Raw genomic sequence first — 16,201 nt, 5'->3', positions numbered from 1 at the left:
ATTTCCCCTAGATGCATCTGTTAGCTGCCATTTGTCTACATGTTCCTATGTTGTCTCATGATATTGCCTCTCCGAATCCGTTCGTTTGTTATGTCCTTCGTCTACTGTAAATAGCAGAAATGTATTACAACGGTACTCACGCACCAAGCCCCCCACTAGAGCGTATTTCTCTCCTGTTATAGAATTTATGTGTCTTGTAGCTTGAAGCGAACGTCGCATTATCAGCAAAAAAACCCAAGTGCTTCCTAGACCTGATCGATGATCCCTGGATCCGATCGGGCTGAAGGTATCGTAACAGCATTCACACACCAAGCCCCCGACCAGAGCGAATTTCTCTCCTATTATCGAATTTATTTTTGAAACGAACGTCGACTGTGGATTATCACTGCTTTCGTTATTCCACGGTTTTCACCTAGGGGGGCCGCCTACGCATTTGAAGGAACTGGCTGATGGGGAATGGAAATTGACGCTCTACAGGAACTTCCGTTATGACTGTGAGCCTGTGAATGAAGAGGAAAGTTTAACGACGAATAGATGAGATGCCCAGGTAGCACTACCGTGAAGGAGCGCGTTACGATATATGCAAGGAAGACTGCTGTGTTCGCATGCAAGAATCTCTCGCTCTTTATCTCTGCAAGTTCATCAGCACTGCCAGCGGTAAGACATTAAGAAACCACGACGCCTTCAACAACTGCGATATATCGGGATTCGTAGATGCACTCAAAAGTGTGAATTCATCTAAGGTTGACGGGTCAAATTTTCAAATATCGTCTGAGTCTCGGGTTCGACGTAACTTCATGTGGCTGTGCATTAAGGTTTTTTTGCTTATGTAAAGCTGAGCTGGATTTCGCGAACGCACACCTCTTGCAAACATATACTCTTTTTGCTGCCAAAGCTGCATTTGTCACATCCCCTATCTCTGGGAGTTGTCTAGCACTTCCTGTCCAGCGAGCGGCACGTTCCAGGCCCTATCCAATTGCATGGTTTTGCTGTTCTGGGAGTTTCCGGCTATCCTAGTATGTCGAGGACAGCCTGAAACTCAAATAAGGCGACGGCGCTCAGAAATTGACACTGTAGTAGTAAGCTGATTACATCCAGTTCAAATTCCCTTCTTTGCACGCCCTGTTTCATGGTCCATCCGAATCTTGAGCAGACCAACGAGATCACGAGATTGCATTGGCAAGCAGCCCATTCCAGATGGTTTACTCAACTCGTCACGCAACACGCGGATGGCCGGGATCTTCAAGTTCAACCAGCTCTCAAATTTACGCGCACGTAGATCAGGTTCGGTGTAGTGCATCCTTGTCCTCAGTGAACTGATGCCTGTCGTCATATCAACTATAGGTATGTGAAAGGACTTAAAGCCGTTGTTGTTCAACATCAGTATCCAGAGCAATTACGGCAAACGTTGACCGGAAAAGCTCATCCTTTTGTCTTTTAGTTCCACCAGAAACTTCATCGGTATCCACAGCTAGCCTGACGAGCCTGAGGGCCTCGAGTTCTTCCGCCCTATCTCCTTCATCCACATCTCCATCCTGTTCACTGCCAAAGTCAAGCCTACGAGTATGCTAATGGAGACTAAAGACTGGGTGTGTACGCACTGCGCTAAAATAACGATAAATAGTCCAATAATATCAAAACGCGGTCGCCATCGGAGGTCCGCACGGCACATTACGACTACTTTCGCATCGATAGACCAGGTTTCACTCACCTATTTCGTTTGTCCTCGGAGCTGTGGCAAGCCTGAGGAATGCTGAAGCAAAGTGTGTCATCACAACCGCTCCCCAAGAAACTGCGCCAGAACTCGGGTTCGACCAACCTGGTCTTAAAACCGTCATATAGCCAAGCGAATGCAGGGAAGGCGGGAGTAAGCCCCTTGCGAATAGGTCTATGTCCATCATAGGGTCCTCAACCCCAACGGGCAATAAACTCGATTTTTTTTCAAAAAGTAGGGAATACGTTCAAGCTGGAAGCGACTAAATAGTAGAGGAAGTCTCCTCGGTAGCATTGGACAAGCAACCTTGGCAGCAGGAGCGCACTTCTATTTGTCCTGTTGCGCACAAAATATGTGCGTGCATCAGTTCTTCTACGTTAATAACCGAATGCCATATGTTCTGCCTAAACTCTCGTCGTGCAGACTGATCGGTTCACCAAATTACCAACATTGGCTGAGGGGAGCTCTCAAGCTCGAAGTGCTGAATAGTAAAGGAGAGACACGGTGACACAAGTACCCGAATAGCGTGACCTAGGTGCGTAATCTTATTTGAGCTCTACAAGTAAGTGAATGAAGATTCGGATCAGGAGTCATCAACTCAGCGATTACGCAATGAATGGAGGGGATAGGTTCTGCCTAAATATCCTCTGCCCAGGATCACACGCAAGGCAAACAACCCGTTTTACCAAGTCCACAGTACTGAGCTTCGGCTGTAGCGACAGTATAAAAACAAGTCATCTTCCTATCGTCCACCCCATCTCAAGAAGACTATTCGAGCAATTCATACCACCTCACACAAACAATGCGTTTCTCTTTCCTCGCCGTTATTGTTGCTTTGGCGGCATCTATCATGTCTGTCAGTGCATGTCAAAGTGCGTTCCAGAGTTGCAGAGTCAAAAGTGACTGCTGTGCAGGCTTGAACTGCGTGACACTTGTGAGTAGTAGTTTGCTTTGCATCGAATTTTCACCTGATGACTCGCCTTGTAATATCAGCTCGCGGGTAACAGACAGTGCTCAAGCTAGTGAGCGAAGTGTCCACTTTCGCATTAGTAAGTCATGGTTCCGCTTTTGCTTCGGTGCTGTTATTGATCGAACGATGCGTAGGATTTTGCTGATATCAATAAATCGGTAGATACGATATCGAGTTCAAGTAGGCATGTAAAGTGAATGAAGTATAAGCAACCCATGTTCTCACAATTATGGTTCATGGGATCATACATAGCCGGACATCGATCTCGTTGATGCACCAGCACTGTGGAAAGCACACTCAAAAGTCAGCCTTCTGTTTTCAAAGTTGTCTTGTTTGAATGTCAAACCATTACACTGAGTTCTACGTACACCAATTTGTTTCAACGAGATCCTTTGTTTTGAGTTCAATAACAAGTTTGTCGTCACTGGAATATTTATCACGCCGAGTTTGTCAACATGCACTGTTAGAGCTCAAATGCTGGTGCGAATGCAGAGCTTAGCTTGAACGTCTGGGATACCACTGATCGATCGTACATGACCAAAATTAAATAGTATCCCTCTTTTCTGAGTCCATTATCTGGGAGGGTACATTTCTGACTTCACTTCCTACCCGTTTATGCGTCAACTTGTACCCAAGTCTGATCATAGCATTTAGATACACTAGTATAGTCCGTTATCTGGGACTGAGTACTGAGATCTGAAAGTAGAGGAGTAAACATCCGTTGGCAGCTGCCCAGGATCACACGTATGCAGGACAAGTCTGTTCTACCAAAGTTTATAACACTAAAAACTATGGCAATAGTATAAAAGCAAATCATCTTCCCGCCTTCTACCCTATCTCAAACAGACCATCCAAGCACCCCAGCAATTCATACCACCTCACAAACAATGCGTTTCTCTTTCCTCACAGTTGCGGTTGCTTTGGCGGCTTCTATCATATCAGTTAGTGCATGTGAAGGTGTGGGCCGGATGTGTGTAACAACAAGTGACTGCTGTAGAGGCGCGACCTGCAAATTTATTGTGAGTAGGAATAGTCTGCTTTGCATCGAATTTTCACCTGACGACTCACCTTTTGCGCCTTGTAATATCAGGGCGGGGGTCCTGAAAGACTCTGCTCAACATAGTGAGCCAAGTGTCCACTTTCGCATGAGTGAGCCATGGTTCCGCTTTTGCACCGGTGATGTTGTTGATCGAACGAAGAGTAGGATACTGCTGGTGAAATGAGTAGATGCAATATTGAGTTCACATAGACATGTTAAGTGAATGAAGTATAACCTGCCGTGGGATCATACATGACCGGATATCGATCTCGCTGATCTAGTACCAGCACTATGGAAAGCAAACGCAGCCTTCTGTTTCAAAGTCGTCTTCCACCAAGTTTGAATCATTGCGCTAAATTCTACATGCACCAAATTGTCGCAACGAGATCCTTTGTACACCAAGTTCAATAACAAAGTTTAGCATGCTATCAATCGCACCGAGTGTATTACACTGTGAAAGCTTAAATGCCGATGCGAATGTGGAGCTTAGCTTGAACGTTTGTAATACCAACGGCCCAACTCTCGTAGATACTCTCTTCCTTCAGTCTGTTATCTGGGTCGGAAGTCTGATCATAGTGTTTATATTTTACACGCACCAAGTTACTGATGTGCATCGAGATCTGTCGTACACCGATATTTGTTGCATCAAGATCCTTTGCTCGAAATGCGTGAGCAGAGACCGAGAAATAACTGAGCGTGAGTGTCCTATCAAGAGTCATCATTGAAATCAAAGCATTATGAAATGAGCGAAATGAAGGGGACAGGTTCTGCCTAAACACCCGCTGCCCAGAATCGCACGCAATGCTGGCCCATTTTGCTGGCACAACACGAAGGGTCAATTTCGCGACAGCATAAAAGCAAGTCATCTTCCTGCCGTCCACCGCACTTCAAAGAAACTATTCGAGCACCACTTCAAGTTCATACCACCACACACAAACAATGCGTTTCCCCTTCTTCGTCGTCGTTGTTACTTTGACGGCATCTATCATGTCTGTCAATGCATGTCTAGGACAATACCTGGATTGCCTGACACAAAATGACTGCTGTGAAGGCTTGAAATGCGGGATGGTAGGAATAGTTTGCTTTGCATCAAATTTTCACTGGATGACTCACCTTTTACGCCTTGCCCTATCAGTTGTTTGGTCGCAACGTTTGCTATGGTAACGATGGTAAGGTGTTTACTGTTGCATTGGTGCTGCTGTTGATCGAACAATACGTACATAGCCTGACGGTGTTGATCGATATATGGGCAGAGGCAATATCGAGTTCAAGTGGACATATCAAGTGCATGAAATATAAGTGATCCTAACATCAATGTTGCCTCGTTTCATCCGTCATTCTCGCTATTGTGGTCACCACTGAAAACCTCATATCGTGATATGACCTTACTTAAGCTACAAAGCTGAATCATCATGCCTGCTGTTGAGATTTTATTGGATAGTCTGACAAGGGTGGATCATTAATTACACTAACGAGAAAATCTCTCCTTCTCGGTGAAGTATTATACTCTCAGAAATACCCTTGTAACACAGGCTCCAAATTTTGTTATTATTATCAAGCGCTACAAAGTCTATCTGCAAGTAAACTCAAACTACAAACGTGAATCATTGTTCTTGCTGTTGAGATAGTATTGGATAGTCTGACAAGGGTGGATCGCTAATTCCACCAATGAGAAAAGCTACCCTTCTCGTCGAAGTATTATATTCCAAGAAATACCATTGTAAGTTGTAACACAAAGTCCAAATTAAGTATGTTCATTCCCGGCGCTCGCTAGTACCTTCAACTTACAGCTATTTGCAAATGGTGGCCCTGTGTAATGTAACGTTCCCCATGCATTAAAATCTATAGTATAGGTTGTCATCGTCATCGCTGTCATCCTCCCCATCCGAGTCTGACTCTTCAGGCTCATCAACGTCCTCGGTACTACTGTTACTATCCTCGCTGACATCACTTTCGTCGTCATCTTCTTCAACATCATCTTCCTCAACATCGCCTTCCTCAACATCGCCTTCCTCCATGTTATTTTCCTCAATGACATCTCCCTCAGCATCTCCATCCTCGATGGCATCTTCCTCGTCGGATGATTCGTCTCCGCAACTGAAAGCGTCATCCCAATATTTGTTGGAATGTTGCTTGATTGCTGAGGAGGTGTACTGAACCTCGTGTCCAACACCAATCCCAGCAAATCGCGCAAACATATCTCGATCTGCAAAACTACAAAGCAAGGTGAGTGTAGGCTGTAGCGTGATGAGGGCCATTTCTCCTTACATATTTACATAAAAGAACTCCCAGTCGTCAGTTTCATGCTGAAGCCTTGCGAGAGAAGGACCGTGTCTGAGGAGAGTATTTGAACGCCCCTCTGAAAACGCTGGAATGAGATGGCAACCACGGATAACGAGTGACGGGTCGAGGAAGCCAAAAGCATTGTCATCAGTCTCAGGGACAAATCCAACTTTAGGTAGGCGAGCTTCTTTAAGGCCCCAGCGATAAGTAGGATCCACCCCAAGCCATCGAACCCAAAGAACTTCTACACTTTGAGACGAACGATTTCGAGCTTGCGATCCAGTATGCAACACCTGTATGCGAAAGGCACGTAATACCTGCGCGTACCAGAAAGGGTGTGCATTCTCGCCCTCTTCCCTCGATAGTGTCATGACCGTGCAATTATGTCCCGGTCGCATGGAGTCTTGGTCACGCCGGACATCGTAGGTAGTGTAGTTGACTTGAAAACGACGTGGTTGCTGGACTCGAGACAGGTTATTGATGAAACGCAGCTCATTCCTCTCGGAATCAGAAAACTGATGCTCATCGCCATCATATTCGAGATCCAGCAAGCGAGATAGAATATGGTTTTTGAGTTTGAGAACGAAGTCCTAGTATATATCTGTATCAGTATCTGTCAAATGAGGTGCGCAAGGGACAAACTCTGACTTTGACTGCCGGATCAGATGAATGGTCACGAAGGAATGTTGCAAGGTTGATGACGTTGACACATGAATCCGATAGGTGGTGGTGAAGTTCTGGAAATGTCTCGACAGGTTCCTCCGAGTCTATTTCAAGGTCCTGCTGCTGCCGCCTGATATGTGTGTGCCGCCTTTCATGTTTTGCTAGTTGCTTCGGAACATCCTGTTTGTTGGTCATTCGGTAAAACTTCTTGATAAGGCGATGTGCGACTTCTCCCTGCGTCCAAAATGAGCTATAATTCACGGATATACACAGTTGAAAATTGTGCTGACCAGTTGGGTACTGTATGAATCGGTGGTGCCAAACGCTCGTATCGATTGCACATAGTCACCGAGAGCATGTAACTTATACGTAAATAGGTTGAATGACTTCGGTCGAGGTCCTGTTCGGTCAGCCGCGTTTGGTCTGGACTGAGATTCAAACCCATCATGTTGTCTCCTGTGACGTGCAGACACCTCACTCGGAAGTTCCATAGTGCGAAAGGCTGAGCAAGTAAATTTGCTGAACCTTCGAAGCTGAGTTCCCAGTCTTCGAAGGGACTGGCCAAACAATTTCAGGGTGTCGTCAGAATGAAGGCGCATCTTCGCAAGGGCATGCCATTCTGCCATGCGAAACAGGAGAACCCTGATGACGTTGTCGTGCTCTTCTGGAAAAAGCCCCTCAAAAGCTGGTATTGCACACTGGAATGAATAAATCGGTCAGAATACATCTGAGTTGTGTGTGAGATGATAGAGACTTACCTGCAGCATATCTTCAAAATGTCGAGCTGCTCGCTGTTTCATTGACGAAACATTCTTGGGGAACCGTCGAATGGAACCTTTCCCAAAGGAAGGTATTAACCGAAACCTGGTGTGCGAAGGCATCAAAGATGAGAATCAATCAGAACCAAAAGAACACCGTACCTTTCATTGAGGATGACAATCTTCCGCGGGTCAACTGCAAAGAGTAGCCGCATCAAATGTGTCATTACCGCTTTCAATATTCCGAGTTCAAATTCATGCAGCAAATCAACCACAAGGGTGGGAAAAAGATTAAAACCAAATGGTGAGAGGCGATCTACAAAGCTATTCTAGAGAAATGTCAGTTCCACATTGCGAGAGCAAGCATCAAACTTACAACAGTAGGCACCAATGAAAGATCTTTTAGAATACTCTCAACTAAGGCTCCCTTGATGGGAGCACCACACATATATATCGCATCACGGGCTTTGGCCACTTTATTGGTAACATATGTGCGTAGCTGGTTCATTCTTTGTGAGACGTCACGCAAAAATCCAACACGGTTGAACATTGACTTTGGAGTCAGACAGCGAGGGCATGGCCGATTCCCTTTATCACGTATGGTTGCTATAAGGACTCTACAAGTATCAACACCCAGTCAGTGTCAAAAAAGAGACGAGGATGAGAGTAGATGTACTTCTCTGGATAGTCTGCTGAATACGTGAATATCCTAGGGAAAACACGCCGATACACCCCATCATAGCACTTAACCACGATGCCGTTCTCATAAGCATGGACAAACTCATCATCCAGGAGGATACGCCACACTGCATGGAACAGCTCCCGCTTGCAATGTGTAAGTATATCGTCGTAGTTCTTCCTCAGCGAAAAGGTGGATATGAAGCTTGTAATTGACTCTGGTAGCTACATGAGATACAAATCAATAACACGTCACTGGTTGACAGACATCTAGAAAGCTTACAGTGGGAATAAAAGCTATTGGGTGGCAAGCACCAGAGTTAGGATCCGAACGAACATATTTTGATAGATTCCCAAAAAAGAGATATATTGGCCATGCTGATGCACGCCCAAACTGAGTTAGGTGGGTGGCATCGGACCAGAACATAAGGCCTGCAATAACTCTCTCCAGTTTGCAACCATCATCCCTTCTTTGTTTCTGTAACTCGTCGTGAGCCTGAAGCCATGCGTCCAAGGTGTAAAGCTCATCGTAAAGTCGTTGCTCTTGCCCTGTGACTGGTGATTTCCAAATACGCTTGAAAGGCGTCAGATGGAACCATTTCGAAGACTGCTCCGAGAATGCAGCTTGTATAACTGCAGTGAGTGGCCGGTAGAAGAGCCCAGAAACTGAGAATACACGCCCATTCCCTCTAGGATTTTTCTCCTTTGACGGCACCATAATCTCCACGTCTGTCTGCTTCCAACCATCTCATTGCAGAATGTCCAAGGTGTCGGCGTGATCTATAGATGTATCAAAATTCTTCATCTGAGTGTTGGGGTCGAAGTGCTCGAAATCATTGACATTGAAATCCTCCGCTTTTATCACGTCATCGACCAGACGTTTGGCCTCTGTCATCGACTTCCGATCGCTTCCTGTCACCAGCCACGACATCAGCCTCCAGACTGACATGTTTTTCCAAGGCCAAGGTGGTGCCGGTGGACGTGAAGGGTCACCTGAGGGCACCTCACCATCCCGTATGCTGCGGTCACTAGTATGGGATTCAGCAGGACGTATGTTGGAGAGTTCATCTGCCGATACAAATGCATCTGGATCATATGAAGGGCGATGACGATATTGGCGGGCAATGCCAAACTTATTGAATAATGTGCAGATAGAGTCGAAAACATGAAGAATTATGCGGGTAGGACGCGAGGTTGGCTGATCCTGAGCAAAAGGTAGTGGTGCTTCTGGAAGTTCATCCCTATATCGCAGTGGGAGTCTCTGCATGCGCCTTGGGCGTGAATTATGATCACAGTCCAGAGTGGTGGAAGGGTCTGGGGGAGGAGAACTAGTCGGATTGTGGCCAATTGAATTGTTGGTGGATGGGGAAGGAGCGATGCTGTTGGATTGATCCAGTATCTGGAAAGTATGGTTGATTGTTGACTGCTCTAAATCGATGCCTGAGGATGAAGCCACTAAGGTCTTGGATACTAATTAGTCTGTTACCCATGGACGATAAAATAAGTATCACGTACCTGGTCTTCATCCGCTATGGAGGGTTTCATTTTCTTAAACACCTTAACGTGCCGGGGGTCTTCACGAGCTCGACGTTTGAAATTCTGGGCTTGTAAATCCACGCGGTGCTTGTAATGGTTGCAAGTCCTACGATGTCGACCGAGCCCCGTGTAGTCAGAGAACTTGCCTGGACAGGGCGGCCCACATTCCCAGCGGTGATGGTCCATCGTCAGAAGACACAAAGTCAGACACAGAAGTATGCAGAGGGTAGATCTAGTAATGTTCATTTCAGGTCGATCATTTCCCAGCAGTTGACCGTCAGGTCAGCAGTGAAGTGGTCAATAATCAAGAACTGTAGGTGTAGTACTAGCAGCACTGCCACTCTATGTAATAGCTCCACTTCTGTAGCGCGTCACTGCAACGTGATATCGACCTCAAATACTATATGTCTACGTACGTCATGTAAAACTCGCAAAGAATGAACTCAGAGTTGTGTCTTGTGTCGATGCCAAAGGCAAAAGGGCTAATACAACTATTGTATCAATTCAAGAAAGCATCGCACACGAGTGCAATGTGATGGTACATCGGGTATCTGAAAATGGTGTGCTAGAGTACAAGATGACGATGAATGCTAATGGTAGGACTGAGTGACAATGAGTATCAAGGTGGGTTTAGCAGCAGGCATCTACCTGTGGGTACTATATTATGGTAAGCTCTGGCCCCGGACAAGTGCAGCAGTGCGAGCACGCGTGCGTGAACGTGTGTTGTTGGCTGGCCCTGCATCAAATGCTTCCTCTGCCGTGCGCTTGGCTGTCCTACTGCGTGCCATCACACTATGCCAATGCTTATAACGATCATGAGCCATTGTCAGACTTGCGAGGGCAAGCTTAGAAAGCATCCCATCCCATCCAAAGGGGAGAGTGACAGGCGCGGCCAGCAAGGCCGAAACGTCAACATTTGGGCTGACCTGTTGGGACAGCTGTGCATACTGTTCCCTCATCCGGGACAGTCCCCTCTCCATCATGAGTGTGACATTGTCCATTGATTTGTTCGGAAATAATTCCTGTTGTAAGTATGGTCAGTCACGAATCGCTTAGTGCCGGTGGGACTTACGCCACATGCTGTGAGATTTTGGTTCTGCGTGTCTATGTCAATTCGCCCATTGACGTCTTGCACCCAGACCTGGAAATGCACGCTTGACATTGCATGCCAGACGTGCCCTTCAACTTCAATTTCAGCAGGTACATCGAGTGATCTTGGTCCAGTGCGGTTGGAAAGGAAGGTGGTGCGGGAGCGAGCATTCTCATCCTTTTGTAGCTTTCGCCACGCATTGCTCATATGCTTGGGTTGGCTGTAGGTGACGCGTTCATTGATCTCGGCCATGAAGAGCAGGATGATATCTGGGAATGCCTCGACCCTGTCCCTGAGCCTCTGCAGTAGATCAGCTCTGGACTGCAATACAGCCACCTCGCCCATGACAGGAGTGCTTAGGATGGGGGGGTCGGTGAGGGCAGTAACCACGTGGAGAACATCAGGGACACATTTCACCGAGTTCCCGTCAATGGTCAAGTTAGTATGGGTGTCTGAGGACAGTAAATTCTTGACCATGAGATCCTGCAAATAATCGTCTAGACGTTCCAATCCTTTGCCGATAACCTTGATTATAGCCTTGTGTACGGGGGATGGCATTTCAATGACAAGGGTATGGGTATTGCAGTTGTATTCCAACCTAGAAGAATTGTATGTTATAACTCGAAAGAAATTATTGGAATATGTTTACCTTGGTCTTGCAGGGTAGTCTTCGATTTTGCAAGATATATAATTGTAGTCCGCTTGAGTGATATTTTGAAATACCTGGCAACGTAATGATTAAGTAAATGATATGTTGAAGCGCACAGACATACCTCGCAATCTGCCTCACCATTCGATTGTGAGACAAATTTAAGCACCTTGTGTCGTGCAGTAATGGGAGCCTTGGTCAAATTTGGATTGACTTCACGGAGGGTGGCTTGAGATGTAGAAGTGTCCTTGGTCGCCGGCTTTCTCCCCCAGCTCGTTGCTAACCTGGTTGGAGGCTGCTTGTATCGTTCGATAACTTTCACTTTGCAAGTAGGCCTGCCCTGGCTGTTGTTTTTAGGGCTATGGGATTGTGAGGAATGACTCCTGATAGTGATTGTGCTGGTCGTGGACATGACGATTGCGATTGGGCTGAAGGCCTATTCAATTACTGGCAGGTAAAGGTGCGTGCGATTATCTAATTGATCTCCATTAGTCAACAAACAAAAACTCCAATCATGACACAACGACGCAGTGCCAATCGGCCAAGACCCGTGGAGTTTGGATCACTTGAATACCCCAGAACCTAGTGATGACTCAGATCAAACTGGTGAGGCTAATACATGACCATATATTGCAGCTTCTTAGTTTACATTAAGCTTAGCGTGAACCATGCGTAAGTTGATCGGAGTTCACTGAGTCGCATTGAGTCCGAGTCACTGCCAAGTCGCATCATGTTGCGCCCTAGGATCGGAGCTTGTAGCATCCTTGGAGCTTGTAGTACCCTAAGCTCTGTTATAAAGATGCCATGGTGAGTACAGCCGCGCATTAAAGTCTGAATCCAAGTCATTGTTCCTCTATAATCACGACCCCATGTCAGTAACTACTATCACTTCAAGCATACTCATCGATGTGGAGATTGAAACCGACCCATCAATTCCATATCCCACTTTGGAAGCTTTTATGGAGCAGCTCAGTAATGATGAGCCGGCGCGGCAATGGCCAGAGTTATTCCTCACCCCTTTGAAACTGATGGGAGTGAAGACTCTAGATGATATGTGCATCGTCTCTCCAGAAAGCCTTCATATATTTTACAACCTGTGCCCTCTGATGATCATGAATTTCTATGTTCATGTCATCGACACAATAAATGCGCTGCAGCCAGAGCCCACATAGAAAGACTCAGAAGGTAAAAAAAGTTCATGCAGGAACTTCGACAAACACTAACCACTCCACGATCACACAGATCAGAGCATAAGACACTGTATATTAAACTGACAGTGCTGCAGGCGGCGGATACTAGTACAGAATGGGTAGATTAGTGCATTCCCAAATGAAATGTATGAAATTATGGTATGGCACGTTCGTGGTGATCAATTGCAGTAGTGTTGCGAGTTGGAATCAGAGATCTAAGATGCGCGAGAGCATCTGGTCCAGAAACATATCTTCAAGCACAGATCCAGGATGGCTGGACGATCGCCCGCAAAAGCTAAGGAAGACGGGCTCTGAACTGGAGTGTGAGAGAGGTGCTTCCAGATTCGAAGAGGAACAAGAAATTCGTTGGGCGTATGAAGGGGGCGACTGCGGTAGATGATGTGCCCCAGCCACTGACGCCAACAGCAGGCGAAATTGTAAGGTCATGGGACGCCAGAGCAAGGGATTCGAGCTTGTTTAGCGAATGAACAGGAAGTTTGTAGATGAAGTGCTTAAGGGGAAGGAATGGATTCTCGTCAGTGTATTCAGGAGGAGGCACGAAGTGGGTCTCTGCATCATGTTCGAACATGATGTACCCGTGGCTGATCTTCTCCGATCGCTCACCTCTGACAGTGCGATACACGAGGACAGACATTACCCAGAACATGCGAAGCAAAACACCGATTCCTGCAACCTTTCAAGCACATCAGAGATAATTTAGCGATACAATACAAGTACTCACCAAGAACGAACGCGACAGCGCGACCCGAGTCCCATAGGCCGAGGGCCATAATGGTGCAGTGAACACGCCCGAGGAGAAATCCTGCTTTCTTGTGCTCCATGTCATGGTTATGGTGGTGAGGTTCAACTTCATGGTGGCGATATATCTGCACCACAGATCAAGACTGAACGCAGACTGTGGAGGACTGATGCTTAAAGGCTAAATCTGTTAGTCATGACTCAACACTTGAGCTTACTAAGCCCAACTTGTCTCAAGATGTAGGTGCACGAATGATATCAAGGGTTAATTAGGTCACTGGGACACTGCTTCAAATACACGTGCTAGGAGAGCAGTTTGCTCTTGGAGTATCATAACGATTTCTTTTCCTAACCCAGCGAGTCTCTCTTTGTCCCCGTTATCGGTGGTACGCCGCTTCTTTGCAGGTGGAAGTTCTACTTGTGAGGAGTTTGTGATATCGCGAGCAAAGTCCCGGCGACTCTGAGCCTTTTCATGCTGAGGTTGATTAGTACTATGCGATAATTTGAGACAAGACCTCAGATGAGACTCACTTGCAGCCTGTTAGATTTGCAGCCAAGTCTCGAGTCGCTTGACAAGGCACGTTTCAAAATTGTCCGTGGAATATTGACAGGAAAATTTTCATGCTGGTAACAAGAACGCTCATGAGTTATTTCGTCACATGGTATTAGGAAATATTACCTCCTGCTCAGCATCTTCTCTCGTGTTGTGCGTTGGTGATTGTGACCTTTGGGAATCCAATGTCTCCTGAGCATCGAGACCTGGTTTCGCTCTTGATTGAGAGCAGGCTTGACTGTATATGTAGTTTCCTTGCAAATCAGCTGATGCTCCTTGACCATTTGCGGGGAAATGCCATCTTTCAGAATCTGGTGAGTCTCTGACTCCGAGGATTTGTGAAGCACTGTCATTGCGACTAGAGCCTCGAGAGCTATGTTCAGAGCTTTTATCAGGATCATAAGGCATTGTGAAAGATATCTGACAATTGATCGCTACCTCATCCTCCAAGTCAGGCTAGTAGTACCTCTTACCACCCTAATGATATCATTCGTGGAGCATCAATTACATTTCCAAGCACATGATTCACGGCGACCTGACTAGCGTAAGTTTTGCATATGCTGTATGGGGAAGAGACGAACAGGTGGTACTCAGGTGGAGCGCGAACGCGAGGTGGACGCGAATTGGTTCTGCGTGATCAGACGTTCTGTTCTTACATATTAGATTTTCCGAACGTGGTAAGCTGTACGTCAACCGTACTCGGATTTGATGAAGTGACACCAAGGCCAACGGGCCCCAGATCGGCCTGAGGATCGTGTCAGACAGTGGCACCTTTCTAACTTGAAATTCCAAACCTGTAACTCGGTCTTGAACACTGCACTGATAATATGCTCCGTTTGCCACACGAGATCGAAAGGACAGTCTTTCAACTTGCAGCAGGCGTCCATCCTGCAAACGATGTGCACTCGTATTTATTGGTCGCCCCCAGAGTTCATGACTGGTAGGCAAAAGTCCTGAGATATGCTGGATTCAGTTGCGACTTACAAGATGGTAATAGGATTGAAGGATTGATGTATCGAACCGTTGTCCTTGCCAGTGAGGCACGAGCATGCCTTTTTGTTGATTCACTTCGTTCTCGACCAGTGTTTGCTTCTGTGAATGTCAAATCTCTCTGTATTCGCGGTATGGTGCAACTCACCACTGCGGTAGAGGTCATACAACTGTGCAGTGGTATTGTTGACCTCGCCCTCTGGATTCTGCCAGAGGGGGATCATGACATGCTGGATCACCTATTGGATGCATTAAACAAGCTACCTTTATCACGGCTGTCTATCCACTTATCGACCGTCTTCCGTAGAACTGACATGCCATTCCTACCATCCATCTCTCTATTCAGCAAAGTCACCCACCTTGACTTGTTGGAAGGTTGGGTGCTTTGGGGCTCCCCAATCGGCATACATTGCCTAACGCAACTTACACATATTTCCCTTCGACTGTTCACTGATCGGACAGCACCAGCCTTGCTGCAAATGATCCTTGCAGATTGCATTCACCTGAAGGTATTGGTTTTGCGTGTAACAGAGGAAGTTGGCAGGGTAGAAAAATGGTTGCAGGAGCACGACGGTCTCGATGATCATCGTATTGTTGTGACGGCCAAGAGCTCTCGTGATACCTGGAATTGCAGAACAAGTGATGGTATGAGTTTGTGGCAGTATGGAGATTATATTGCAAAGTGTCGAGACGCGATACATGAATGTACAATTTAGGCCGAGAATATCTGCAAGGTATATGATCATATGGCATCATATGGTTGACGTTGTACATTTGATTCGTACATATCCCGATTTGGCTGAGGTTTATGACATCTCCGGCATTTGCCGGAATGGTGCACGCAGACGGTGTTCATGGTCACTCCGAGTCCGAGTCGTGAGTCCCCAATAGGCTGTTGCACATTTGACTTGCGTTTTTTCAACTCTAGCTCCTTTTCAAGTATGATCTAACCCACCCTTTGAACAAGTCCACCATACCCCTCGCGCGCAACTCCCTCCGCAAGCTACGCACCATATGACATCCAGACGTACTTAGATACATCGATGTCGTAGAATCCGACTCAGCCATTTGCGTCACGACTGAAAGGGTTCGCCCTCTACCCCTTGCGCTATCCCAATCATCCTCCAATGTTCCACGCGAGCGAGAGGACTGGCTGATTTGGGGGTTACACTGAATTTCAGTCAGAATTGTTCTTCCCGTCTGCGTTCAGGCCTTAATTGCTGACCTTCTGAGCTAGGTTGCTCTTGCTTTTCTCAACGATTCCGCTTCCTCGACCCACGGAAACGTTCGTCCAAATGCTATATTCATCACTCCTTCCCGTAGCAGCTC

The 16,201-nt window shown here is 46.5% G+C and overlaps 3 protein-coding genes across 3 annotated transcripts; 1 reads left to right on the top strand and 2 right to left on the bottom strand.

Moving 5' to 3' along the window:
- Nucleotides 1-10,303: 10,303 nt before the first annotated feature.
- On the bottom strand, nt 10,304-11,792 carry HD556DRAFT_1307805 (uncharacterized protein; the record flags this gene model as incomplete). The annotated part of the gene is made up of 4 exons (XM_041300060.1): nt 10,304-10,663; nt 10,714-11,329; nt 11,381-11,454; nt 11,505-11,792. The coding sequence occupies 4 exons, from the start codon at nt 11,790-11,792 to the stop codon at nt 10,304-10,306; spliced, it is 1,338 nt and encodes a 445-aa protein (XP_041160832.1).
- A 1,073-nt stretch (nt 11,793-12,865) lies between these two features.
- HD556DRAFT_1307804 (uncharacterized protein) lies at nt 12,866-13,417 on the bottom strand (the record flags this gene model as incomplete). The annotated part of the gene is made up of 2 exons (XM_041300059.1): nt 12,866-13,264; nt 13,313-13,417. 2 exons carry the CDS (start codon nt 13,415-13,417, stop codon nt 12,866-12,868), a joined length of 504 nt encoding a protein of 167 aa, XP_041160831.1.
- Nucleotides 13,418-14,874: 1,457 nt separating this feature from the next.
- Nucleotides 14,875-15,588, top strand: HD556DRAFT_1236415 (uncharacterized protein; the record flags this gene model as incomplete). The annotated part of the gene is made up of 1 exon (XM_041297822.1): nt 14,875-15,588. A coding segment is annotated over one exon (714 nt), but the record flags the coding sequence as incomplete, so codon positions are not given.
- Nucleotides 15,589-16,201: the final 613 nt, after the last annotated feature.

Source organism: Suillus plorans, assembly GCF_016647745.1.
Source record: "Suillus plorans strain S12 chromosome Unknown HD556scaffold_24, whole genome shotgun sequence".
NCBI lineage: Eukaryota > Fungi > Basidiomycota > Agaricomycetes > Boletales > Suillaceae > Suillus > Suillus plorans.
This window is presented reverse-complemented; position numbering and strand designations above follow the sequence as displayed.